Source organism: Mesocricetus auratus, unplaced genomic scaffold (assembly GCF_017639785.1).
Source record: "Mesocricetus auratus isolate SY011 unplaced genomic scaffold, BCM_Maur_2.0 Super-Scaffold_100028, whole genome shotgun sequence".
NCBI lineage: Eukaryota > Metazoa > Chordata > Mammalia > Rodentia > Cricetidae > Mesocricetus > Mesocricetus auratus.
In genome coordinates, this window is record NW_024429209.1 from 3,295,488 (window position 1) to 3,321,478 (window position 25,991).

Genomic DNA, 25,991 nt, shown 5'->3' on the forward strand with positions numbered 1-25,991 from the left:
GTGATCTTTCCAAACCTTCCATTTTCCTTTAGGTGTATTTAGAACATTAAGTATGCAGACTAACCAGCTTTTATCCACCCCCTGGAACTGTTCCCTCCACACTCCAGCCACTCACAGCTCAGTTTCTCCATCATCACTTCACTCACTTTTCCCTTTGAAAACAGGACTGGAGGCAAATCCCCACCAACAACTATCCACAGGACAACCGGCACCCCGCTGTGGATTTCAGTGTCCATCAGTCCATGGGGGCTGAATAAGATCATCTCTAGGCTCCTCTCACAATGACATTTCAGCATTCTCTGCCTTTTCCTTCTTCTTCTGAAGTTTGCATTTCTGCGAAACCTTCCCTGAACCTGATGGCTCTAAAGATGTCTGGTGAGGCACTGGTGTTGTCAAACATTCACAGATGGCACTCTGCTCACAGGGGACAGGTGGGGGAGATGCTGTATTCTGTCACTCTCCAAGTGCCAAGATTCCTGAGGCTAAAAGAAGCCTCTCCCACAGGCCTGGCTTTGCAGGCCATATGCTCTTCTGACTGCATGGGACATATTATCTGTCAGGATGCAGCAGACTGCAAGGTACCTCTTTCTTTCCTAAAGCACAACAAAGACAGTAAACTCAGCTCTTCAGCTTGCACAGGTGCTTACCTGCCCAAAGTGATGAGCCAAAATTATGTCCACAATGTTGGTCGTCAAGCCTGAGAGCTAGAAGATAAAAACTGTGTTAGGAGAGTGAGCATTTCACAGGCTGTCCACTAAAGGAAGGTGTACTTTACACATATTATCTTTCAAAAACAAATCAAACACACAGATCAGTATCATTTAAAGAAATGTGGAAAGGGCAAAAATATAAGGAAACACTAAGAGTTCTTTCTTTGCATGGTCTGAGCAGAGCTTGCTTTGAAATAGGGCTGGAAGGAAGACTGGCCATTCCTTTGAAACCGTGAGACCTGACACTCTGGCAGTCTGCTGCTTCCTTCCTGTCCCCATTTCTGCATCTACACTGGGTTGATGGCAGGTAGAGGCCGATTTACAACCCTGCCCAAGACATGCAAGAGACCAAGAAAAAATTCCTTCCAGTTTTAGCTACCTTTATTTCAGGCAGTGGGAGGAATAGCTATATTTACAGAATGTCCTCACATTTTGAACATTTTTCTCCCAATCCTTCCCATTTCAAAATGATGCATCTCATATCTAATAAACACAGCAATCTGTGTAAATCTGGAGACAGTCTATTTTCAGACACATCTCCTGCTCAAATGATCTTGCCAATTCCCCTTTCAGCTTTCTTCCTGGTTTGGGATGGAATTCCTACTGAGGACTTGGTTAGGAGGTAAAGTACTGAGTTGAAGGTGAGGGAGAGACGTGGACATGGGTCAAAGATTAAGAAAGAAAGATGGCCTGAAATCACCTGTGGGCTGTCAGTGAGCCATGGGCTATAGATGAAAGAGGAGGAGGATTAGTTACTCACTTCATGTGTTGCACTATTCATAACGCTCAGAGACCCAAAGTGTTCTATGAATGTCACTAGGTTGTCACACATGTAAGTGTGGGGGTGGTATGCTAGACGGGTGAGCACATTTCAGACCAGTCAGACTGAGAGAGAATTCCACAGCAGTTGTCACCAGCATTGCTGGTACTCTCCATCCAAAGCTAGGGAAGGCAATACTTCTCAAATTGTAAATGAATGTGGGGAGGGACAGACAAACTGTCTAGAATCTGGTCTGCTGATAGGTAGGAAATATATGCAGGGTCTCATTTACCTGGAATTTGAAAAATATACCAGGCTAGCCTGAAACTCACATCTATCAATCTGCCTGCCTGTGCCTCCAGAGAGCTGGGATTAAAGGCGTGTGCCACCATGCCTGGCCCAGATAGGTTTTTTGATGTGAGAATTTTGTAATTTTCTTTATCAAATCGCAAATAGCCAAAATACTTGTTTTGTTTGTTTGTTTGTTTTAGAAACAAAGTCTCACAATATAGCTCAGTCTGGCCTCAAACTCTATCCCCATCTCACATCAGGCCTAAGTAAGAGAAATTTTTGATAATATCCTATTATATTCTATAGTATCAAATTTTTGTTACCCTCTTTATTGGTACTTAGACTTTGTCTATCTTTTTGTCTTACAAATTATGTTTTCACAAGTATCCTAGTTTGCTGAGTTTCTCACTACGTGACCCTAAATAATTGATCACTTGACTTGGCTGACGTGAGAAAAGCAGTTTAAACATTAAAAAAAAAAATCAGACAATGGTGGCACACACCTTTAATCCCAGAATTTGGGAGGCAAAGGCAAGAGAATCCCTGAGAGTTCAAGGGCAGCCAGGACAGCTATGGCTAAAAAGAGAAACCTGTCTTTAAAAAAGCAAAATCACACACACACACACCAAAACACAACAATGGTTGCTATACAGTAAGCTTTAGATACATGTTAATTTCTTTAAAAATCGTTATTAACCCTCCAGTTAAATCTACATCACTATCCTTTAAAGTTATCAGATACTGAGTTGTCGGAGATCATGGGTTTGAGTATCAATAAATCCTGGATACATGTGATGAATGAGGATGTATACTCTGGAGAACACTTCTTTTGGTGGCAAATTATGAAAACATACAGAAAGTATTTAAGAGCAAGTATTTAAAAATGAGATTATTACATTAGTCGGCTTCCTGATAAAAAAATGAAAGCTTAAGTTCCTTTTCTCTTAGGAAAACATCACTGCTTTATCTTCAGCACCCATACATTTATATTAAAACATAGAAATAACATTTGCCTTCAATAAGAAAATGGACTGCTTCCATTGCAACCTGAAAACAGAAAGTCATGTTTTAGCATAGGGGACCTATTACTAACAGAATATGATGCTTTTTCTACGGTCTCTCTTTTAATCTAGTTTAGTGTGGGGATTTTTATATTCATTAGGTCATTGGCATACTAATTTTGTTTTCCATTGGATGACACATATTTTAGAGATCAAATTCCTTGTTTTTCATATGGTGAACAATAAAACACATATGACTCTGGAAACAATAGGAAACAGCTATCTATGTGTTTACTAATGATATGATTCATTCATTCATTTTATTTTTTGAAACAGTAAAAATGCAAGCCAGATTAATAGAAGACATTTGGGATACAAGAATCCAGAAAGAGACTTACATGCAAATATTTTTTAAAGATTTATTTATTTTTATGTGCATTGGTGTTTTGTCTGTGTGAGGATGCCAGATCCTCAGAATTGGAGTTGCAGACAGTTGTGACCTGCCATGTGGGTGCTGGGAATTGAACTTAGGTCCTTTGGAAGAGCAGCCAGTGCTCTTAACACCTGCACCATCTCTCCAGGCCCATACATGCAAAATATTTTTATGTTGAATAGAGAACCCTACAAGAGGGGCAAAGGACTTTGATGAAAGGAACTTTATAAGAATATTCCAAAATTAGGAAGAGATGTCACTGCCGTTTAGGGAAATTCAAATTATAGCCTATAACTTTAAAAAAAATACAGTAAGATTTGGGGTGTAGCATAACATTACAGTGCTTGCCTAGCATGTGAAATGGTTTGGACTCATTCCCTATGCCACAAGGAAGAAAGAAACATGATGGCAGGAAACTCCTTGTTGTTGCAATGATAAGAAATGAGACACACAGACTATAATCTATAATACCAATTACATGAAGCTTCAGAACAGATGACAGCACTCTGTTGGTAATAGAAGTCATAATAAGGTAATACCTAGCAAAGAGTATCTGTCATGAAAAGGTAGAAAATCTGAAAATATATCATGTACTGGCTGATTAGTGATTACCTACGTAAACATTCATAAGTTATATACTTAAAATATTTGTGAGGGGCTGCGGGTGTAGCTTGATGTTAAGAATGCTTGCATAGCACATTCAGTTCACAACATTCAAAAAACAAAACATCTCATTTGCTTTTAAACTTCATAACAAGGTAATTTTCTAAGGGACCAGAAAATGGACAAATGGTCACCATCACCTAGTACTTACTTTGGAAGCTGCCCAGTCAATCCAGCCTTTAGCACACGGGTCAATGTTAATGAGCACAAGACCTTCTACCAGTTCTGGATGATTGAGCTGAGAGAGACAGAGACAGCAGTGAGACTCCCACTCCCACTCTTAAAGCAGTGGGCGTGGACATGGGTTTGTGCTGTGCCTCACTGCCTCCTGTCTGGAAGGAAGACTGCAGAGAGGGGCTCTGGAGCACTTCAGACAAAACCTCTTGAAATCTGACCCAGCACCTGGAAACCAGTCTCTCAGAATGCTATCGAGCCGTCTCCCCTTGCATGTCTGCTTAGGGAAGACAAGGTTTTTGTTGCTACAGCAGAGGAGACCATGCTGCAGTTGTTCAACTCACAGGGGACTTCCTTATGGACAAGTGTGCTAAGACACTTGGCATGGGGGCTTATGTGGGTTGCTGGGCTACAACATGGGCTCTTGATTTTTTTTTTCCTGAAGCCATCTGAATAGGCAATGTCACCCCCAAAAACCACTTTCCTGTGATCCAAGAGGAATTTCACAACAGCAGACCACTGTTTTGACACGTTATAGTGTCAGCTCATTTTTCATGGCTGTAACAATCCCCCCAGAAGTTGCATCTGTGTCTCTTTGCAATGTTCTGTCCTCGTTTGCGGATTTTCAGGTCCTCTACACTCAGAGCAAGTCTTTGCACACACATGTGGCTGGAGCAGCTGGAACTTACAAAACCAACACAAGCAGGCACCCAGCTGGGACCCACACACTGCCTCAGGGAGTGGAGACTACTCCTTCCTGTACTTACTGCAAACCGGCTGAGGATGTAGGCTCCTGCTCCAACGCCAATACCAATGATGCTCTTCAGACTGTGAATAGGACACATCAACAATGGACAGAGTCAACTACTTCTGGAAAGAATACAAACTGAGTGTATATTCAGGGTCTCACACAGGTGCTAAGACAAGCTTCTTTTACTTCTCAACCTTTGGTATCTTTCCTAAGGGTAACACTACCTACTTTCAAATTTACTTTTATAGCTAAGTGAAACATGCCATGGTCGTGGTGATACACACCTTTAATCTCAGAACTTGGGAGGCAGAGGCAGACAGACCTCAAAATTCATCAGAATCTTGTCAAAATACCCAGAACTATTTCCATTAGTTACTACCCACTTCACTTTTTTTTTCAATTTTAAACTTTCTTTTATTTTTAAAGATGATTTTATTTATGTGTCTACACCTGTGTCTGTGTATGGGCAAGTACAGGGTGAATGCAAGGTGCCTGTGGAGTCCAAAAGAGGGCAAAGAATCTCCCAGAGCAGGAGCTACACGCAGTTGTTAGTCGCCCAACATGGTTGCTGAACAAACTCAAGGTCTCTGCAGGAGCAGGCATCTCTTCTGATAATCCCTCTCTTTAGCCCTTACAATGGTTTTTATTCCAAACCTTAACAGACTCAAGTACCAAGCTATCTATCTTTTTCCTAAACTACTGTGGTTGTTTAACTTGTTTCCATGCATTTTGCTTTTACTCCTCTATAAGTGACTAGAACAGGAATAATGCTTTATTTTACACTAAATAGTTTTACTTTAAAATTCTAACTTCGGTATCAGTCCAGGATTAAAATCCCTTGATGTCTTTCCTTTATACCAATAAGGACATTCTCAATTTTTATCTGACCTTTCAGACCTATGGAATATAGTATGTATTCCCCATCTCACAACATGCCTTTCTCCCACTTGATGTTATAACTAGTCTTTCTTTTGCATTGGCTCTCTGTCCTAGACTGTAAGGCACCTACTCAGAGAGACATTCACTAGCTAGTTTCATTTAAAACAGGCCTGCTCTGGGGAGGGCACGGGAGGAGGGGAAGGAATGGGAGATGGACCTGGAACAGACTTGTGAAGCAACCTTGTCTCTAATCTAAATTTAAACTTAAAAATAAATAATAATAAAAAAATAAAACAGGCCTGCTCTTTTATCTATCATAATATCAGACTTCTTTGTGCTAATATTGCTTGCTGCTAAGAATCAATCTCAGAAGCCGGGCATTGGTGGTGCACGCCTTTAATCCCAGCACTCAGGAGGCAGACACAGGAGGATCTCTGTGAGTTCTAGGCCAGCCTGGTCTACGGAGCGAGTTCCAGGACAGCCTCCAAAACAATACAGAGAAACCCTGTGTCAAAAAAACAAAAAATCAATCTCAGAGCACAATACTTGCTAAATATGTACTCTATCACTGAGATAGAGCCCTACTTTGTCTAAGGCATTTGTTGTGATTGTTTCTCAATACACCCATCTCCCAACTAAGTGCAATGTACACACTGACTCTTCTGTTTGTGAACCACTATATTCAGAGAATATAAAGTACAGTCAAAACAAAACATAAGGTGGACAGGGCTGGGCTCAGATCTTATTGGGAGTGAAAGTCTGGGTATCATTTGTAGCAGTGAGGGGGAAGAAAGTGGAAGACTATAGAATCTACTCACCTTAAGTGTGTAAGAACAGTAGGCAGCATTTCAGCTAGCTCATCCATGGTGGGGTACTGATACCTGAAACCCAGAAGGACACCTTCTGACTAGAAAGCCCCCACAGTGCCCAGTCACTGGGAGACCTTGACCAGTCCAGGAGTCTTACAGGAACACTCTGTAAGACTGTTTTGTTTTTGTTTTTGTTTTTTTTTTTCAAAGGCTCAAAGGATGTGATGTGGTGCCTAGACATGACTGTGGCCTTGCTCCATAACCCTCCATGACTGCCATGTGAAGAAGACAATTAATGGGCCACACTCCTTATATCAGAGGAAGCTAGAGGAAGAGAACTGGTTGGATGGCCCACTATGTGCTGTTTCCAACATTCACTTCAGCTCAGGAATGTCCAGCATCAAGAGTCAACTCAGGAAGCAGCTCACAGTCTGCCAATCATATTTAGGCAGTTAACGGCAGCAGGATACCTCACTTTCCTGGGTCAATGCACCATTATAACACTTGGGCTTCTCAGAATATTTATCATTTATTCACTTAGGTGTAGGATAATGTTTCTTTTATGAACTGCTTAACTATAATATGAACTGATTCTAAAATGGCCAGACAAGCCCAGGAGCTCACCCAGAGAAAAAGTAAAGAGAACATCACAGAGATGATAGAGTCAAAGAGGGACAGGATATTTCAAGATTATATACATTATATATATTACATTAAACTAGAGGAAGTGTGTGTATGTGTATATAGTAAATGGCCTCATATATAAGGGGAGACGATTTGCTCTATTACCAACAGGGAGCTCAGACTGCATCTGGTAGACACTATAAGAGATAGAGTATTCTCAAAACTATTTACGCTCAAATCAGGAAAAATATTGATGGATATCACCTGGGTGAACGACAACCTGTATTTCAGAGACACAACAGCTTGGAGAGAGTCAACTAAGATTCTGTAACAAGACTTCTTGGGTTGAAATCCTAGCTCAGCTACTCATTTGTACACTGACACAGACCCTATAGGGGTGTGTGGATCAAGTGAGCTAAAAACAAAAGCATTTAAACAGTTTCTGGAAGAGCCTGGGTTCTATGCAGGTGTAGACTCTCCCTTATCTTTGGAATGTTTATTCTCTAGAAGTCCCTGGGAAATGCAGGACAAGACGGGAAGGTCTCCTTTGTCCCTCAGAGCCTCTGATTGGCACCCTGTCCAGGGGACACTTGGGAGTCTGTGACGCTGGTGTGCAGAGCAAGTCTAGGATGATGTTGAATGCAAGGCCAGCCAGATGGTGCCCTTGCCTGTCAAGATGGCTTCAGAATAAATGGTTCCCAGGTGTCCAAAAGCCATCTCGGTGGGAACTCAAATGGGAAGGCACTCCCAGAGCAAGTTCAAAGGAGTCTGGGTTCAGTCTATGTGTTTGGCACTTGAGGAAGAGACACACAAGTGACAAATGTAAAACAAAGGAGTCAGGGGACAGACCAGAGTCTGTGAGAAGTGGTGTTCCAGACACATTCTGCCTTGTGACTATAGGTGCATAGGTGCTGGTCACGAAGAGGCATTCCTGGGTATGTGAAAACACACACCGGCCCTCCACGCACTTACACACAGGCTTCTGAGACCAAGGGCAGAAAGACAGGCAAGCAGCACCTAAGTGTGATACCATCAGGGGAGGGAAACACACCACAGGGCCCCTACTGTCCACCCACCCATTTGTTTCTCTGCCTGCTTGCCTCCCAGAGATCGTCCCTGTGGCCTTACCCTGTTGGGAAGGAGGGTGCCCCTTCTTGCTGGCCTGGGGCGTCCACGTGACAGACCGCAAAGTGCTGAGTGATCTCCTGCATGTCCTCGAAGTTGAAGAACGTGTTGAAACAGGATTTATCTATGAGATAAGAACACCTGTGGCTCTCCCCTGTTTTCCTCTGCCCAGCAATGCTGTGCCACTGCTCCTCCACTCCCTTCTCAGCAGCGTCCACTTAAGTGAGGTGTCTGCACAAAGCCTGTCACTCAGTCTGCTGAAGGAAGACTCCATCGGAGGCGCCTCAGGGCCTGGAGGGCAACTGGTTCTCAACTCTACACAGTGGGTTCAGAGTAGGAACCACCTTGTGGATGTTGCTGCGTTTCCTGGTGGTGCACAAAATAATCTTCTACCCACAATGCTGTCTTCCATGCTCCTTGTTCCTCTGTCTGACAAGGACACACTGATCTCCCCCTAAGCCTGGCTAGAGGACATGTGAGCAGCTGCTCACCATGCGGGGCTTTGTCTCTTGTCAGAACTGCTATGTGCTTCATTTTTACCCTCTTAGTGTAGGACCTTCATCACTCCTCATGATAAGGATCAACACTCTGGAAGCCAGAGCAGCAGGAAGGACACAGGCTTGCAGAGTCTGTGCACCTGTAGCTAGAACCTTAACTTGAGAGGGCATTCCAAGTACTGGCATTACACTATCCCTGGTTTGAACCTAATCTCATTCCACATGTTCAGTGTTTCTCTTTTGTAATGCTTTTTAACAGTAGTGCCAAGGATTTTGTATTTTGAAATATCTGCATATAAATAAGGATTAATCTTCTGATTGGAAGTCAAATTTAAATATTATATTGTATGTAATATTTTAGTGCACCTCTGTGTTGACTGACTTATTACATGAAGTCAGACTTGGAAATTTCTACTTATCACATCACACTAGCACTAAAATAGTTTCAGATTTTGTAATATTGTTGTGTTTGAGTTTGGATAATAGGATACTCAAACTGTACCATGATGGAGCACCCACTTAAAGAAGCTAGTAATAGGCTGTAGAAAGAAAAGTTAGTAATTCAGTGAGTTTCTCACAGCAACATTAAGACACTAGCTTTGCTACCCTCAAACATAAACAGAACACCATGGCGGAGGCAATGGCAGGGAACTGACTTGGCATGAGCGGGGCCCTGCATTCACTCTCCACTACCACAACAAAAACAAAGAGTAGGAAATTACTTGGGCGGATCTTTCTGAAGTGGACATAACAGAAGGGAGAATTTAGTCTAAAATCCCCCAAGCACATGCCATGTATATTACCTAAGGATACTAACCTTGCACATGACATTAAAGATGGAGTATAAGAAAGACTTGCTCTGCCAGACATGGTGGCCCACACCTTTAATCCCAGCACTCAGGAGGCAGAGGCAGGCAGATCTCTGTGAGTTTGAGGCCAGCCTGGTCTACAGAGCGAGTTCTAGGACAAGCCTCAGAGCTACACAGAGAAATCCTGTCTCGAGAAAAAAAAAAAAAAGGTGTGTGTGTGGAGGGGAACTAACTCTGCTCTACTAAGTAACACTGTTTGGGGCTGGAGAGCTGGCTCAGTGGTTAAGAGCACTTGTTGCTCTTACTGAGGACTAGGTTTGGTTCCTCGTACTCATGTGGTAGCTTACAACCATCTGTAACTGCAGTTCCACAGACACCAAGCACACTTGTGGTGCACATTCAGTAAAAACACTCATACACATAAAATAATTTTAAAAAATGTAATACTACCCAAAAACTAAAAATTAAAGGAAGAAGGCTGGGCAGTGGTGATGCATGCCTTTAGCTTTTATTTAATGCCAGCACGAGACAGGTGATCTTTGTGAGTTCAAGGCCAACCTGTTCTACAAAGAGAGTTACAGGACAGCCAGGGCTGTTATACAGAGAAACCTTGCCTTGAAAAACCAATAGACAGATAGACAGATAGCTGATAAGCAAACAAACAAATAAATAAATACTATTGTTTCCTTAATATATAAAGATTATACATGATGATAAAAGTGAAGGTGTAAATCAAATACATACGGTTGAGCCCAATGTCATGATATGTCAGGATAACTGGTCTGTTTCCTTTTGGTAAGCCTCTTACGGTGACGTGGACTACACCATGGGGTGTTTCAATGTCATGTTCCTGCAATAAGACATGGCAAAATCTCAGAAAGGCAAAATGGACCAAAGGCCCACCAGAAATAGATAGTGATACACACACTATTTGAACTTTCTAATTCTACTAATCAAAGAGATAATAAATAAATACAGAGAAAAAGATCCCTTCTTGTCCTCAAAGCTCAGTTTTGGAAGTACAAAAAAAATCAAGAATTTGTTGACAAATTTGTAATTTGGTATGGGAGGAGATCAATAAGTTGGATAAAGAACCAGGAAATATTTAGGGAAAAAACTGTTAAGGAAACAGAGTATGTGAAACTGTTCCTGGGTAAAAAGCAGAGGTTTCAAAGATCTTGAAAACATGTCTAATTGCAGATAATCCTGGTAGATACCAAAAAGTATGTTGGCCTAAAATTCCTCTCCTTTCTTGGATGTATCTTATGTTATTTGTCACAGGAGTGACTCTTGCCTGTCATGTTCATAGAATAAATTTGTAGAATGAAATCTTTGTGCCATGACTTCCTAGAGATAGGAAGGTATCTGGTCATGTTGTGTCAGCATCTTTCCTTAGGAATTTGTGTTTGGGACTGAGAGACTGAAACAGGAGTAACCTTGGTAGCTTCTGGGTGGCCTGCTACTACTCGAACTTCTGTTCCTCGCTGTGTGTGCTCTTAAGACATCCTGGACTGCTCCTGGTTTAAGGTGTGTTGGGCAGTTTGTCAGATATATTCCACTAGACATGAACCAAAGCAAAACTACGTTGAGAAGCAGTCAAAGTAGAGCTCAGCTCGGGGAACTAAGTCAAGCCAGAAAGGTTTGCAATTGGTAGAGCTGGGAATGCCTGTAGCATAGAGAATGATGGAGGGCAAGAGAGGGGCAGAATATTGAGGTTTATTCTAGTCCTCTCCAACTTTTACATTTCTAAAAAAAAAATTATAGCACTTAGTCTCATGAATTTCTGCTGAAGTCGCCATCTGTCTCAGAAAGTTTCAAATGGATAAGAAAGAATTAATTGTGCCAATGGGAATCTCAACAAATGCAATGGGCTTCCAGTATAATTTTCTATTTAATAGTGAACCTCATTATAACTTTGGTTTCTCTCATGTGGAAAAGACAATTTATGCCTAGTAGGATATCAGTATATCTCAAATACTAGGCTCCAGGCCAGAACAGAGAGGAACCTTTACTGATTCATGGTATGAAGGCTTCACTATTTGACACTCCTGGTTACTGATTTTGCCTATAAAAATCTTACTGCATGGCTTATATAAAGGAAGGAAGAAATGAAGATTAGACTTGGGTATTGTTAACTGGTTATGATATGAAGCATAGGGTTTGGATAGAAAGACTATAAAGATATAAATCCCTGTTACTGCATGGGCATTTATTTATAGACATGCCAGTTTTACTGAAGGGATTTACACATGTATGTGCTTGCATTCACATACTTGCTCGAGTCTACACAAACGCATGTGTGCATACACACATCAAGTTAATTTATGAAATATCTACTTAGTGAACTCTTATTATATGCTATATTCTGATCTGAGCTCTGAGGCTAACAGAGCAAACCAGAGAGGTGTTTCTGCCTTAGACAGAGTATCAACCAATGAAACCAAAACCCAACCAACCCATAATAACAGTTTATGACAAACACAGCCCTGTCCTAGAAAATTAAAAAAGCAGGAAAAGTACAAAATGCATGCCATGAAATGCTATTTGACATAAACAAGAATGTAGAAAAGTAAGAGTTAATGCATACTCTTGGCAGACATGTAATTTGGAACAGCTGCTCTGGAGAGGAGTTTGGTAATTTCTAGTTGCATTGAGCAGGGTCTACCTACAACATCTGTACCTCAGAGGTACGTGTGTGTGTGTGTGTGTGTGTGTGTGTGTGTGTGTGTGTGTGTACCTATGTGGATCTTTTTTAAAAAAAGGTATCTCACTTTATGTCCCTGGTTACAATCCTCCTTTCAGGTATAGCTAAAGAAATTCTCAAACATGGCTATATATAGAAAATCATCAATCATGTTTATTAAAATAACCAGTCCCCTTATACATTAATAGGGAAATTAATAAAACAATTATGATTTATATATGTAATGAAATGAAAATGACTAAATTAGCAGTATAAGCATTAACACTAAGAAATTCCTAGAAATATACTGCCCAGTAAGAGCAGGATAGAGAAGACTATGTGTACAATCAATCATTCATACAGACATTCCACAGCACACCACAAATTGTGCGTGTTTATGATATTTAACAAGTACAATATTGAAGAGAGGCAATGTATGCCAGTCTTAGGGCTCTGTTTCCTTGAGAAAGGAAATGGATTCTGAAAAGGAACTCAAGGAAACCAGTGTCTCATCTCCATGTTCTGTTTATTGAGAAAAAAATACAGGAGGGATAAAGAATAGAGGGAGAGAAGAATAAGTCCTCTTATTTGTTAGGCATCACAGTTCAAGAAAGATCCCCCAAATTTGTCACTATGATCATCAAGTAGTAAATCTTCCTTCTGTCTCACCCAAGATTTAATAAAATCTTGCTGAAACAGTCCACTTGGGCCTCATATAAGTCACTGAATGAGACCCCAGAAAACACTCAATTACAATGTGACCTTATTACAGGAGTCTCCCAATTCCTAGCCAGTAGTCAGCAGTAGTAGATGAGGGAATGGACATGTTAAAAAATGAAGGTGTAAATGATGGAGTTTAAAAACAAAAGAACACTTTAAAGTGGGAAAGGGAGTGGGACAAGATAACATTTTGTCATCACTCACAATGTGCATGAAATTCAGTCAAAATTGGACCCTTAACAAAAGCTCAACCTTTCAAGGGAAAGCTTAGTTCCTAACCATAATATGCCTTCAAATCACATAATAACCAAAGAATTGAAGGGCCAAGAGTCTTCACTCTTATTTGTTGCCCTGTTTTGATCTGTTGCTTTGTGTTGTCGTTGTCTCGGAGTTCCTCTTCCTTTTGGAAGAATGTGAATGTAAATGGTCTGAGAGCAAAAAAGGCACTAACCTCCATGGAGATTTGTGTAAATCTCTCCATTGTAAATTAGGGGAGGGGGTGCAGAAACTCTGGCTGTGGGGCTGATTCAATGGTCAGGCCACTTCAGGGTGTAAGCTGCTACTGTCTTCCTGCTGGAGTCAACCTTCATCTGTCTCATTGGCTCTTTCTCAAGTGACTTCCACATCACTGTTCTAGAATGCCACCCACAATAGCAGCCAGTGACCAAAAGGCGGAGCTCAAGGTGGCTTCTCACAGGCTCTGGAGTCTGTCTCTGTCTCTGAGGTTGTATACTTTATGAACATGCTACACCCCAGGCTTATGAAACAACCCAAGCTCATAAAGGTCACTGACATCTCTATCTATCCTGACTGCCTTGCCCTATTGACCAAAGATTCATCTTAATCAAAGAGCCTGTTAACAATTTGAGCTAGGGTGGTACCAGTATTGAATAACCACCAACTCTGGTCTCTTTCTCAGATCTTTTCTCTTTAGCTAAATGTGCTGTGGCAGTTCTATTTGTCCTTTATTTCTGTTAAATTATGATTACTGCATGCCTGTCACTACTTCTTCCCTACTAAACATGTGTGTTCGCATAAAATTTTGTTTCCAAAACACAGGTATGATGTGTATGGAACCTAGGTCCTTTCTAGGCAATTGTACTTTCTCTCAGCTACACTCCAAGCCCCAACACATAGGGCTTTTGGATATAATGCCCCATTCACCTATATAGAGGGTAAGGTTCACTTGTGTAACCTCACTGCAAAATACTTGCCAATTTACTTAGCCTCTGTCCTATCGCATCTCCCTGTTTAAAGTTCTATGACACATTTCCCGACTCTGGCCTTAACTTTCTCTCTCTTGCCTATCACGTCTTTCACTCTAGCTCACACATCAGGCATCTAGATTTTGCTTTGCAGCCACCTACAACTTCCAGCCTTCCCACAAGTCACGTTTCTCATCTGAAAATCTCTTTTGCAATATGTCAACTTAAAAAGTCTCATCCTCCTTCAGAACTAGCTCCAATATCATCTTTCCATAACCTCAGCTGACAATGAGAAAGGACAAATAATCAACCCCACACAAAACTCTCTCTAACCACATTGTGTTTCAAGAGTATGCATGACACCCATATGTGACCATTTCTCTGTCAATGAGAATCCTGTCCTAAACTTTATCTCTTCTTAGCACTGTTGCTTTGGCTGTAAGGCTTGAAAATGTTGCTAGCTATCATACAAGTGATGCCATATAACCTGTTGGAGGAATAAACTCTACTTACAGAGCATATAGGCAGGTGGTGATTTGTGACTTTTGTTTGTTTTTGACTTTAGCTTTTGCTGTAAGCTCCCCCTACCTCACCCCTGACTTGCCACCAACTTAATTCTTACTTGTTAACAAGACATTGGCCAAGTGACCTCATCTGTAGAAGTTTTAAAGCCGTTTGAACACCTTTGAAGAAGTGGTCACATATACTCATCTGCACTGTAGTAATAATATCTGGTCCTCAAACGGGTCCTCTACAGAGCAACTACAATTATACAGGCAACATGAAATTATTCAATCCTTGGTCAAGGCTAGACTATACTATACCATTCATTATCTGCTTCTTCTATGGAAATGATATATCCTGCCAGACAAGAGCTTCTTACTATCCACTAATATGTACTGAGTGCTGGGATTAAATGTATGCATCACAAACAACTAGCTGGCTAAATTTCCTTAAGTCGATACTGATTATTATGAAAAAAAAGTGTTATTTTCCTTACAGCAACATAAAGAGAAGCCACAGCATGTGGTTTAAGCTCTCACCCCAAATGTCTAAGTAGTCACACAGGAGAGAAGAATCAAGAAGCATCAAGTAGACTAGGGACAGTGAGGGGGCTTGTCACTGTCATTACATGGTAAGTGCTTTCTCTTCCTTCTCATCAGTTCTAACCACATCATCTTGAATCATCCCTTCCTTCACTGTTCCACATTATAATTTCTGTTTGCCTCAGAGGACACAGATAGCAATGACACCACTTGTGGCAAGAATCAAGAAAAATAATACACATTTCATTAATTTTCCCTGTTACAAAAGATCTGTATGAGCTACAGTTGATCAGTAAAGAAAACAGAGGAGAAAAATTGCCGTTTAGATACAAGTTGTGAACTTGGTTAATGATCCTGAGGTGATTTCCTGAGGTTTTCATCACAGATTCTTTAAAGATTTTTGTCAGGCAAAACTAAGAATCAAAGAAAATCCTGGTTATGGCTCAGTTTACCTTATGACACAGCTGTTCTAGTGAAAACCACCAATATCACAGGACTATCTCTGCATTTAATGACTATGCTGGTCTGACACTTGTTCTGCTCTCTTTCTTTTTTTTTTTTTTTTCTCCTTTTTTGGTTTTTCGAGAGTTTCTCTGTATTGTTTTGGAGGCTGTACTGGAACTCACTCTACAGACTAGGCTGGCCTTGAACTCACAGAGATCCGCCTGCCTCTGCCTCCTGAGTGCTAGGATTAAAGGAGTGCTCCACCAATGCCCGGCTGGCATTTTCTGGATTAGGATTGATGTGGAAGGGCTCTGCCACTACAGCTTGTGCCTCCTCTGGGTAAGTGGTCATGGGTTGTAAAAGAAAACAGGTTGTGGAGGCCAAGCCATTAAGCTGTGCTCCTCCATGGCCTCTGCTTCAGTTCCTGCCTCCAGGTTCCTATCTTGACTTTCTACCATGGCTTCTCCTGATGATGGAGATGTAAGATGAAATAAACCTTTTTTCCTCTCCAAGTTGCTCATGGTCATGGCCTTTATAACAGTCATAGACAACAAATTAAGACAGAAGACTCAGGCAAGCTGGAGCAACTTTGACTTCTCAAATCACAGTTCCTGTGCCTTGGGTCTTTTTGTTCATGTGTGCTGCAGACTGAGGATTGAACCGAGGGTCTTATACATGCTAGGCAAGCAATCTATCACTAAGCTATATCCCTAGTCAGTTTTTCTTTTTAACAGAGACTCCATATATCCAAAATTAGTGACAAACATGTGATCTTAACAAACACTTGCCATCATTCTATTTCTATCAGATCTCAACTAAAGTTATATTTGACAATGCCAGAAGATATTAAAGCTTCACTTGAAGTATCAGGACTTTCTGGTAGGCTATTTTTTATATACAAGATGAATTACTTTTGACAGCACCAGAAGGAACAAAAAAATCAAACCACTGTATTTCTTTCTACTTTGGTGAAAATAAGGTTTAAGTTTTCTTATAATTCAGATACATTTTAAAAGAAAGTATGTCATATGAGGGTTCCAAAGACAGGCAAAACATACCACAATAGTACAGGACTTCACAATAAAAAGAAAAGCAGGAATATAGTTTTTTGTTGTTGATTTTCAGGGCTGAGGATTGAACCTAGCTAGGGTCTCACACATGCCAGGCAAGAGCTCTACCATTGCATTATAGTTGCAGTTCCAACTTAATTTTAAATAATTACAACAATAATAGTAGTAGTTATTACTATTGATGCAAGCATTGCACAAAGTACTTGTGGAGATTAAAGAACAACATTAAGGAGTCAATTCTCTCAGATTGCTGAGGCAAGGTTTTTCTTGATGTTTTTGCCATATTGTATACTCTAGGCTAGCTAGACTGTGAGCTTCTAGGAGAGTCTCCTGTCTCTGCCTCCTGTCTCATGTAGGAGTGATGGGGTTAGACACATACCACTGCATCTGGGTTTTCTTTCTAAATTTTTATTATTTGCATATTTATATTTATACATTTATGGGGTGGGAACAGGCATGCCATGGCATACACATGCAAGTTAAAAGACAAGTTGTGGGAGTTTGGCCTTTCCTACTATCCTGTGGATTCTGGGAATTGAACTCAGGCTCTCAGCCTTGGCAGTAAGCATCTTTATCTGCTAAGCCATCTTTCTGGCTGCTTATGGCTTTTTTAAAAAAATGGGTTTTAGAGATTGAACTCCGGTTATCAGACAGTAAGTCCTTTATCCACTGAACAATCTCACTGGTCTGCTGCCAGAGTACTACTGTATATGTCTTGTATACATGTGTATATACACACTCCAGAACACATTTGAAGGTCAAAGGACAGCTTTGTGGTGTTGGTCTTTCCCTGTACCTTATGTAAGTTCAAGGGATTGAACTCAGGTCATCAGGCTTATGTCGCAAGTGGCTTTACATACTGGGCCATTTTACTGGCACCTGCTAGACTAATTTTAAGCCTTAATATTTGTGGTGGTTTGAAAGAAAATGGTCCCCACAAGGAGTGGCACTATTAGGAGATGTGGCCTTATTGGAGAAGGTATGGCCTTGTTAGAGGAAGTGTATCAATGTGGAGGTGGACCTTGAGGTCTCATACATGCTCAAGCTACTTCCAGTGAGACAGGCCACTTCCTGTTGCCTGCAAGTCAAGATGTAGGACACTCTGCTACTTCTCCAGCACCATGTCTGCCTGCATGCCACAATGTTGCACCATGATGATAATGGACTAAACCTTTGAAAATATAAGCCACCCAATTAAATATTTTTTTCTTTAAGAGTTGCCCTGGTCACCGGGCGTTGGTGGCGCACGCCTTTAATCCCAGAATTTGGGAGGCAGAGGCAGGCGGATCTCTGTGAGTTCAAGGCCAGCCTGGTCTACAGAGTGAGTTCCAGGACAGCCTCCAAAGCCACAGAGAAACCCTGTCTCGAAAAACCAAAAAAAAAAAAAAAAAAGAGTTGCCCTGGTCATGGTGTCTCTTCATAGCAAAAGATACCCTAACTAAGACAATATTAAACTTAATTTCCTTAAATCTATACTTATATGAAAATAGCACTTGTACTTGCCTAGAATGAGCAAGGCCCTAGGTTCTATCCCTAGTTCAGGGATAAAGGGGTGCAAGACACACACACACACACACATAGATGGTTTAAATTTACTAAATTTTTGGTATCACATGAAGGCAAGTACTGCTATACTTTCACATAGGAGTACACACATACTATTTCTGAAGTGCATTACACTGAGTCCCCCTTCATTAACTAATATCAAAAGCAATCAACTCCAACTGATTCAACCAGAACCCAAACCCTAACTAAAGTCAGATTGAATTAAAAACAACCAAACTCAATCTTGACTGACCCTACTGTCACAAAGTATCAAAAGTTCTAAAGACTTTTTGAATCTGAGTAAAAATGACTCCCATGCACACTAGGCTGAGTCTATTGTACACACAAAGAACCAGCTGGAACTAGGACTCAAGGACAGTGCTACCAGCCTGTCTTGCACAGCAAGCCTCATCTAACCTGCCAAATAAGTCCAGCTTTAAGGACAAGTTGACTCCTTAAAACATGTCAGCTCTGGGGAAAAATAAGTAATGGATTCAGGAGGAGCCAGTTTTTCAGTCCCATTCACTCTATGCCCTCATCCAGAAAACAGGAACAAGAAAAACCATCTTATAATATTGCTTTGTTTCTTTAAAACATACATTTTGAAGGTCATATCCATCTAAAAGATATTCTATCATAGGGGATCAATAATTATGATAGAACTGGTTTGCCAATGCAAAAGTTATTTTTTTATTTCTTTATACAAGGATTGAATAAACTGTTTTATTTTTTCCTCTCGATGCTAATGCTATAACATAAAGTACATATTGGAAATAACTCTTTGTTGATGAATATGCAGGATGGCTGAATTCTGGAAACAAGGAGTACAGTTTGAAGTGCCATCCTTTCCTGCCAGTACCCTTTGAGTTGACTTCATGTTGCTGCGATGGCACAAATCCCAGAGTAAGAGAGTCAGGCTGTGTGGGCTTATAAGGTTCCCTATATATCCATGTGTGTTCTTTTCTTAGATGTCTTTCTGGACTAGTTAACAAACAAAGTAAGTGAGCAGAAAATGGTTGGCTCATTTTATTGGTTTTCGAATTGGCAATAGTAGATTATGAAGAATAGTACCATGCAGAATAATACTAAGTCAGGATAAATTTTGCATTTCCAAACACAAAGTCAAGAAAAAATTTCATTTTGCATTAATAATAATTTGCTTTTTGGTTTAGGAAACAATTTTGCTATTAAGATGTCACTTCTCCAAACTGCCCATCATCTATTTTATCTGCAGTCTGGTGACAGCCTTCCATTTCCCACTGGTGACAAATGAGGTCTCTGACATTATCTGAGGAAAGGAGATCTCAGTCACAAAGAGACAGCTCAACCAAGTAACCTATAGTCATTAGACAGGTTCATAGAAGGCACTTTTTGAAATGCTAGCAAATAATTTAAATAAACTTGATCCGATGACTAAAAGCATACTAGTGAGTCATGATTACTATAATGAGCACGCATCTAGCTAGGTGTGGTGGCTCATGCCTATAAACCCAGAACTCGGGAAGCTGAAGCAGGAGGCATTGTCATGAGTTCAGGGCCAGCCTCAACTACAGTCTCTGCTTCAACAAAACAGAACAAAATACAAACAACAACAATACAAAGATCTACTCTAAAGCTTCTGGCATAGAGAGGGAGGCACTGTAGGGACCCTGTACAGAGCCTCTTTTGTGCTTGTACGGTCCTTACCTGGCAGTCAAAGTCCTGGAAGTTTCGTGTGCCATTCTGTCAATGGAAGGCAGAAAACACAGTCAGTTTCCCCAAATGTGCATTAATTTAGCTCACAGTGAAAGCAGTGAACATGCAGACTCCTGCTTTTCACAAACTAAAATGATTCTCACTGAATGGCTTTGGAGAGAGGATGGGTGCTTGGTATGCTACTGCAGGCTGTATTTTCAGAGGTGAGATTAACATAGAGAGAAAGTCTAGCTTTCCAGCAAATCCTGTCATATCATGTCACAGTCTAAAGCTCATTCCCCAACACACATGGGAAGTGCCTGGAGGGAAAGACATTGGAGGCCACATGACAATGATGGAGAATATAAAAAAGGTTTGGGAAGAAGACAAAATAAAGAAATGAAGATTTCATATCTAACTTTTGTTAGATTTCCTCTTTAAGAAAAGCAATGTTGGGAGATAGCTCACCATTTAGGGGAGCATACTGCGCCACACACGACTTTAAATCCCAGCACTCAGGAGGCAGGGCCAGGTGGATTTCTGAGTTCAAGACAAGCCTGGTTGACAGAATGAGTTGCAAGATAGCCGGGACTGTTCCACAGAGAAACCATGTCTTGTAGAGGTCATAAATTCAATTCTGGCACTCATGTGGGACAGCTCACAACTACCTAAAACTCTAATTCAAGGGAATCCAAAACCACTAGCCTCTGCAGGCACCCCCACACTTGTGTACATCCCCATACACACATGCATATAAATAAAAATAATAAGTCTTAATTTAAAAGAAAAAAAGAAAAGCATTTTTGGGGTTAGAGAATGCCTCAGGAGTTAAGAACACCTGCTTTTGTGCAGTGTATCCAGGTTAGGTGGCTCACTACCACCTGTAAACACAGTTCCAAAAGATCCAATGCCCTCTTCTGGCCTCTGTGGGCATTGCACATATATAGAAAAGCTCACACACATAGACATAAATAAAAATCAATGAAATTTTCCTAAAAAGCAATGTTATTGAAGGAAAGAAAAATGAAACAGTTCTTAATAGAATGGCATGTTAATTATATTCTACAAAATTGCTGATAAGAAAAAAGAGGGGGAAAAATTACTGAATCATTTAAAAAGTAAAACATATCTACAAGGTCCGAATGAAATTCACCAAGTTTCTAAAAGGGATTATATGACAGTAATGCTTGAGGGAATCAATGGAATGACTCAGAGGCACATTTACAGTGTTTAAGCTGCCAAAGTTGAGAGAATACAACATAAAAGTACAAAAAGGGTAATGAGAAATATAATTGGAAAAAAGAGAAAAAAACACTTCTGACTTGAGTTTTCATAAAGTATAAGCCCGTATAAGCCCTTCCCTGAAAAACTCTTATTATTTAGACTGCAATATAATGGCACATGTATTCATCTTCCCAACAGCTTCCAGAAGGCGTGGAGCTGCAAATAAGAAAAAGCCCGATACCCAGCTGCTCAAGGAGCCCATCTTAGAAACAGTTCTCCGCTGAGTCAAAGGTGTAGCTTAGCACTAGAGCACTGTGCTCAAGGCCCTGGGTTTGATTTCCAACATTCAAAAAAGAAAAAAATACCATTCTTCCTGATCTCACCTCTTACTCAGCTGGCAAGACAGGGCAGTGGTTGAGGAGGAGCCTATGAGTACACACACCAAAAGAAACAAACTCTCCTGCCCAGGAGAGGAGCTAGTAGAACCAGCTGGGGTAATCTGGTCAGTGCTATCCAGTATGGTAATTATAAGTTACATGAACAATTCAAGTTGTATGCATAACTTTTTTTTTTGCATTGGTTTTAATTTTGTTTTGTGAGATAGGTACTCACTATGCAGCCTAGGCTTGCCTTTAACTCACAATCCTCTTACCTGTTGAGATTATAGGTGTACGGAATATACCTTGCTATTAGGTTTTAAATTAAGTTTTTAAAAAATCAGCTTCTTGGGGCTGGAGAGATGGTTCAGAGGTTAAGAGCATTGTTTGATCTTACATTGGACCTGAGTTCGATTCCCAGCAACCACATGGTGGCTCACAACCATCTGTAATGAGATCTGGTGCCCTCTTCTGGCCTGCAGGCATACATTCAGGTAGAACACTATGAATAATAAATGAATAAATCTTCAAAAATAAAAATAAAAAAATCAATTTCTCAGTTGCATTAACCATATTTAGTACCCGTGTTACTGGGAAGCATATACACACAACACTTCCACTATTGCAGAAATGTCTATATAATGCTGTCTGATGACCTTTTGAAGGAGTAAGGTTCTAGATAAACAGCCTTGAGTTTTCTAAGATATATACAGCAAAGTCACAATAGATCAACAACCATTGGGAAACTGCAGATGCCACAAATAATAAACAAGGACAGAGAAGGCTAGTCTGAGTACTATTCCTGACTTAAAACTGAATAAATAATTTTAAAGTCTGATAGTTACAGCATGGAAAGACACCTGTAATAACCATGCAGATGAGAAAGAATAGCACATTCCAAGGAAGGCTGCTATGAGCAAAAAGACATCATAGTGTTGTATGTCTCCAAGATATAAATAAGAACACCTTCAGAGAGGCCAGCACATCTAATCTCCAGTAAGAATATAAAAGGCCAAAGGAAGGATCCTTGTACAGACCGAAGTAGATGGTTTTAGTAAGATATAAGGGACCAGCAGATAAAGTTCTTTAATTTGTACAATAAGCAAGAAAATTTTGGAAAATTAAGCCAGGCCCTTGCCTATAATCCTATCTCTTAGAGACTGAGGCAGAATTGCTCAGAGTTTGGGCTACATTGGGAGATCCAACTCAGCCTGTCTAGATTACAAGGCCCTGTCTCAAAAAACAAAACAAAGATCAGAAGGAAAATACCAAATATTAACCACCATCTATCTATGCATAGAGATTATGAGTGATTGTAATTTCCTTAATGCTTTTCTACCATACGCATGTGTCCCCCCTTTGTATTCGACCAAACAAAAAGGATTTGTACAAAAAGGCACAGGTTAAAGATGTGTTATATTAGCCTTCAGTGTTCCTGGAGGTTCCTTTAAGGATTATTTAGAAAGACTAAAGAAAAATCACTCTAATCTGACAGGGATCTTTGGGAGCAGCTGTCATTGGGTATATGACTTCAACTTCCTTGTGATCACGTGATAGCAACCACAAGGTGTTTTGTAAGGCACAAGCCTCTGAGATGAGTACAAGAGAAATACTAAAAGCAGGAACAGGCAATTTCTTCCAGAAACGCCAGCCATCTTGTTTGCTGAAGGATTAGTAGAAATCTTAATCGAATATACAACTAGACTCCCAGGGGAAAAAAGGGCACTAATAATAAAATTTTCATTTATTTATTTGTTTATTTGTGTGTGTGTCAGAGAGAGAGAGAGAGACAGACAGACAGACAGACAAAGACCGAGACAGAGACAGAGATGCAAGGCCATCTTTATACAGTGCTCTGAACTTCATATGTGGCTCAGTAAAAAGGTATTTGCATGACATATCAAAGCCCTGTGTTCTAACTTCAGCGCTACAAAAAAAAAAATTAAACAACAAGAAAACAAGAAAAACATAATTCAAAGCAAGTAATTCCCCCAACTGAGTAAGGAAAAAGCAACTAAGAACTGGTCAAAGAAAGAAGAGTATGTAACACAAATAAATAAAAAAAAACTTGGAAGGGAGAAACAGTAATCACTAGAGAGAAGAGGGATGCATTCTCCCAATACCATGTCACATCAAGAAATGTAAAAAGTGGGGCTGGAGAGCTGACTCAGAGGTTGAGAGCACTGGCTACTCTTCCAGAGGTCCTGAGTTTAGTTCCCAGCATCCACTTGGTGGCTCACAACCATCTGTAACACTAGTTCCAGGAAATCTGACACCCTTTTCTGACCTTTGCAAGTACCAGGCATGCTATGGTACACATATATACAATCCTGCAGGCAAAACAACTATAAGAAGTTCTGAGAGGCAGAAGACAATGGCCACAATGTAAAGAAACATGAGCTAATAAGACCTTGAAAGCAACACCTAAAAGGGACCCAGGGAATCTACCTATTCTGTGAGCTTGCAGTAGAGAGGGGGTCCTATGTCTGACTCACCATCTATTCTTGGTTCTAACACTCAGCAAGTGCAAAACTGTCATCTAAAAGAGGTTATGAACAACTCAAAAAGACAGATTTTTTTTTTTTTTTTGGTTTTACGAGACAGGGTTTCTCTGTATTGTTTCGGAGGCTGTCGGTCCAGCCCGGCCTCGAACTCACAGAGATCCGCCTGCCTCTGCCTCCCGAGTGCTGGGATTAAAGGCGTGCGCCACCACCGCCCGGCCACAGAAGTGATTTTTAACTGCAGACTTTGGGTGAGGCAGTGCTAGAGACTGAACCAGGGCCTCATACATACAGATGTGTGATCTATCATCAGGCTATCCCCATAGTCTTTTTTTTCAGAACACACTCCATCTCTTGGTTCCTAGAAACTCAGACTACACAGTGATCAAGTTCTTACTGGCCAGGGCCAACAGTTACAGTAGCAGGGGCATCTCTAAACCCTCCTCTAATTAGCTCTCATTATCTCTTATCATTTCCCTGAGCAGATTCTATGCCCTCATTTTTCCTAGAATTTTTTCATAATCTCAGATTCTAAGCAAGCAACACCACCCACATTGGCTTGATCATAGCAAGTAAATATTGTAGGCTCATCTGGGAATGCTAGGGAACTCAGGCACTGCCTGCCCTATCACACTCACTGCACCTTCTTTTCCAGCCCCTTCCTGACACACTAGCTACCCAGCCTTTAAGCAGTAACCCACCAAGTAGGCCAGACCCTCTGCACACCTTTATTAAATTTTTAAAATGTTATTTTATTATTGTATATATGCATATTATTGAGGAGGAGGAACATGTGTACTGCTGCCTGAATATGGAGGTCAGAGGACAAAGGGCAGTTGGTTCTCTCCTACCTTTACATAGGTTTTGGGGATCAAACGCAGGCTTATACAACATGTTAAGGCTGAGCCATCTAATCTCCATCCACCCCATGCCCCATACCACACACGACCTTTTAAAAACTGGCCCTGGCCGGGCGTTGGTGGCGCACACCTTTAATCACAGCACTCGGGAGGCAGAGGCAGGCGGATCTCTGTGAGTTCGAGGCCAGCCTGGTCTACAAAGTGAGTTCCAGGACAGCCTCCAAAGCCACAGAGAAACCCTGACTCGAAAAACAAAAAACCAAAAACAAAAAAAAACAACAACAACAACAACAAAAAAAAAAACTAGCCCTGATACAAACTCTTCTGTTTCTGTTCTCCTGGAGCTTACAAATATGTTGCTCCCAGGGGTTGCAAAGATGGCTCGGCAGTTAAGTGTGCCTGCTGTTCTTCCAGGGGTCCTGGGTTCAACTCCTAGTATCCACATGGCAGTTCACAAGCATCTATGACTACCATTCCAGGGGATCCAATGCCATCCTCTGGTCTCTGTGGGCATCAGGCACACAGGTGATGCATAGACATATATGCAGACAAAACGCATCAAAAAAAAATAATTTAAAAAAATTGATGCCAGAGTTCTCCCTCTTATAGTTCTTACACCTTCCCTTTCCCTTTGCTTACACACCTAGTCATTAGTACAAAAGCAAACCTTAAACTACAGCATGAGTGACTTCACAATTTATTGTAATAACCAAAACAAAGCAAATAGCTTGTTTCCATTCATCCCCTTGGGTATATATCCCTCTTCCCAATATATCTTCAACTGTTCAGAAGACAACCGTGGCTTCCTATTTATTTTTTGTTTTCTTGTTTTTGTTTTAGCTTTCATACCTGGTTTCTGGATTTTGCTAGGCTCTGAAGTATCTAAAGCAAGCAGGCAAACTAGACACAGGGAGAACAAAGCATGGCCAACTCTCCTGCTTAGTATGAGATCTGTTGGGTATGGTGTCTGAAAAACTAGCAAGCAGCAGCAGCAGATGACAAGAAGAACATCATACTTCCAGATCAAGGTCCAAATTAAAATCTAAGGGTTCTAGACTGGGCTCTAATACTTTAATAGACACTGGCTTTGGACAAGGTAAGTACCTAATCTGTAAA

At 40.8% G+C, this 25,991-nt stretch overlaps 1 protein-coding gene and 1 non-coding gene across 6 annotated transcripts in view; both read right to left on the reverse strand.

Annotated features, from left to right (window-relative positions):
* The window catches only part of LOC101827194 (protein NDRG3), a 59,551-nt gene that overhangs the window by 13,973 nt on the left and 19,587 nt on the right, over window positions 1-25,991 (reverse strand). For 2 of the 5 annotated variants that reach the window (XM_040733129.1, XM_040733131.1), the window contains exons 3-9: window positions 19,926-19,961; window positions 10,271-10,376; window positions 8,224-8,344; window positions 6,481-6,543; window positions 4,800-4,860; window positions 4,010-4,096; window positions 648-704 (exon numbers count right to left, since the gene is read on the reverse strand). In XM_040733129.1, coding sequence (XP_040589063.1) covers window positions 648-704; window positions 4,010-4,096; window positions 4,800-4,860; window positions 6,481-6,543; window positions 8,224-8,344; window positions 10,271-10,376; window positions 19,926-19,961 — 531 coding nt within the window. Of the gene's footprint in view, window positions 1-647; window positions 705-4,009; window positions 4,097-4,799; window positions 4,861-6,480; window positions 6,544-8,223; window positions 8,345-10,270; window positions 10,377-13,380; window positions 13,526-19,925; window positions 19,962-25,991 lie in introns of those variants that run through there. The other 3 variants (XM_040733133.1, XM_040733130.1, XM_040733132.1) reach the window with 2 other exon arrangements.
* LOC121134628 lies at window positions 24,339-24,418 on the reverse strand. The gene has a single exon (XR_005871720.1).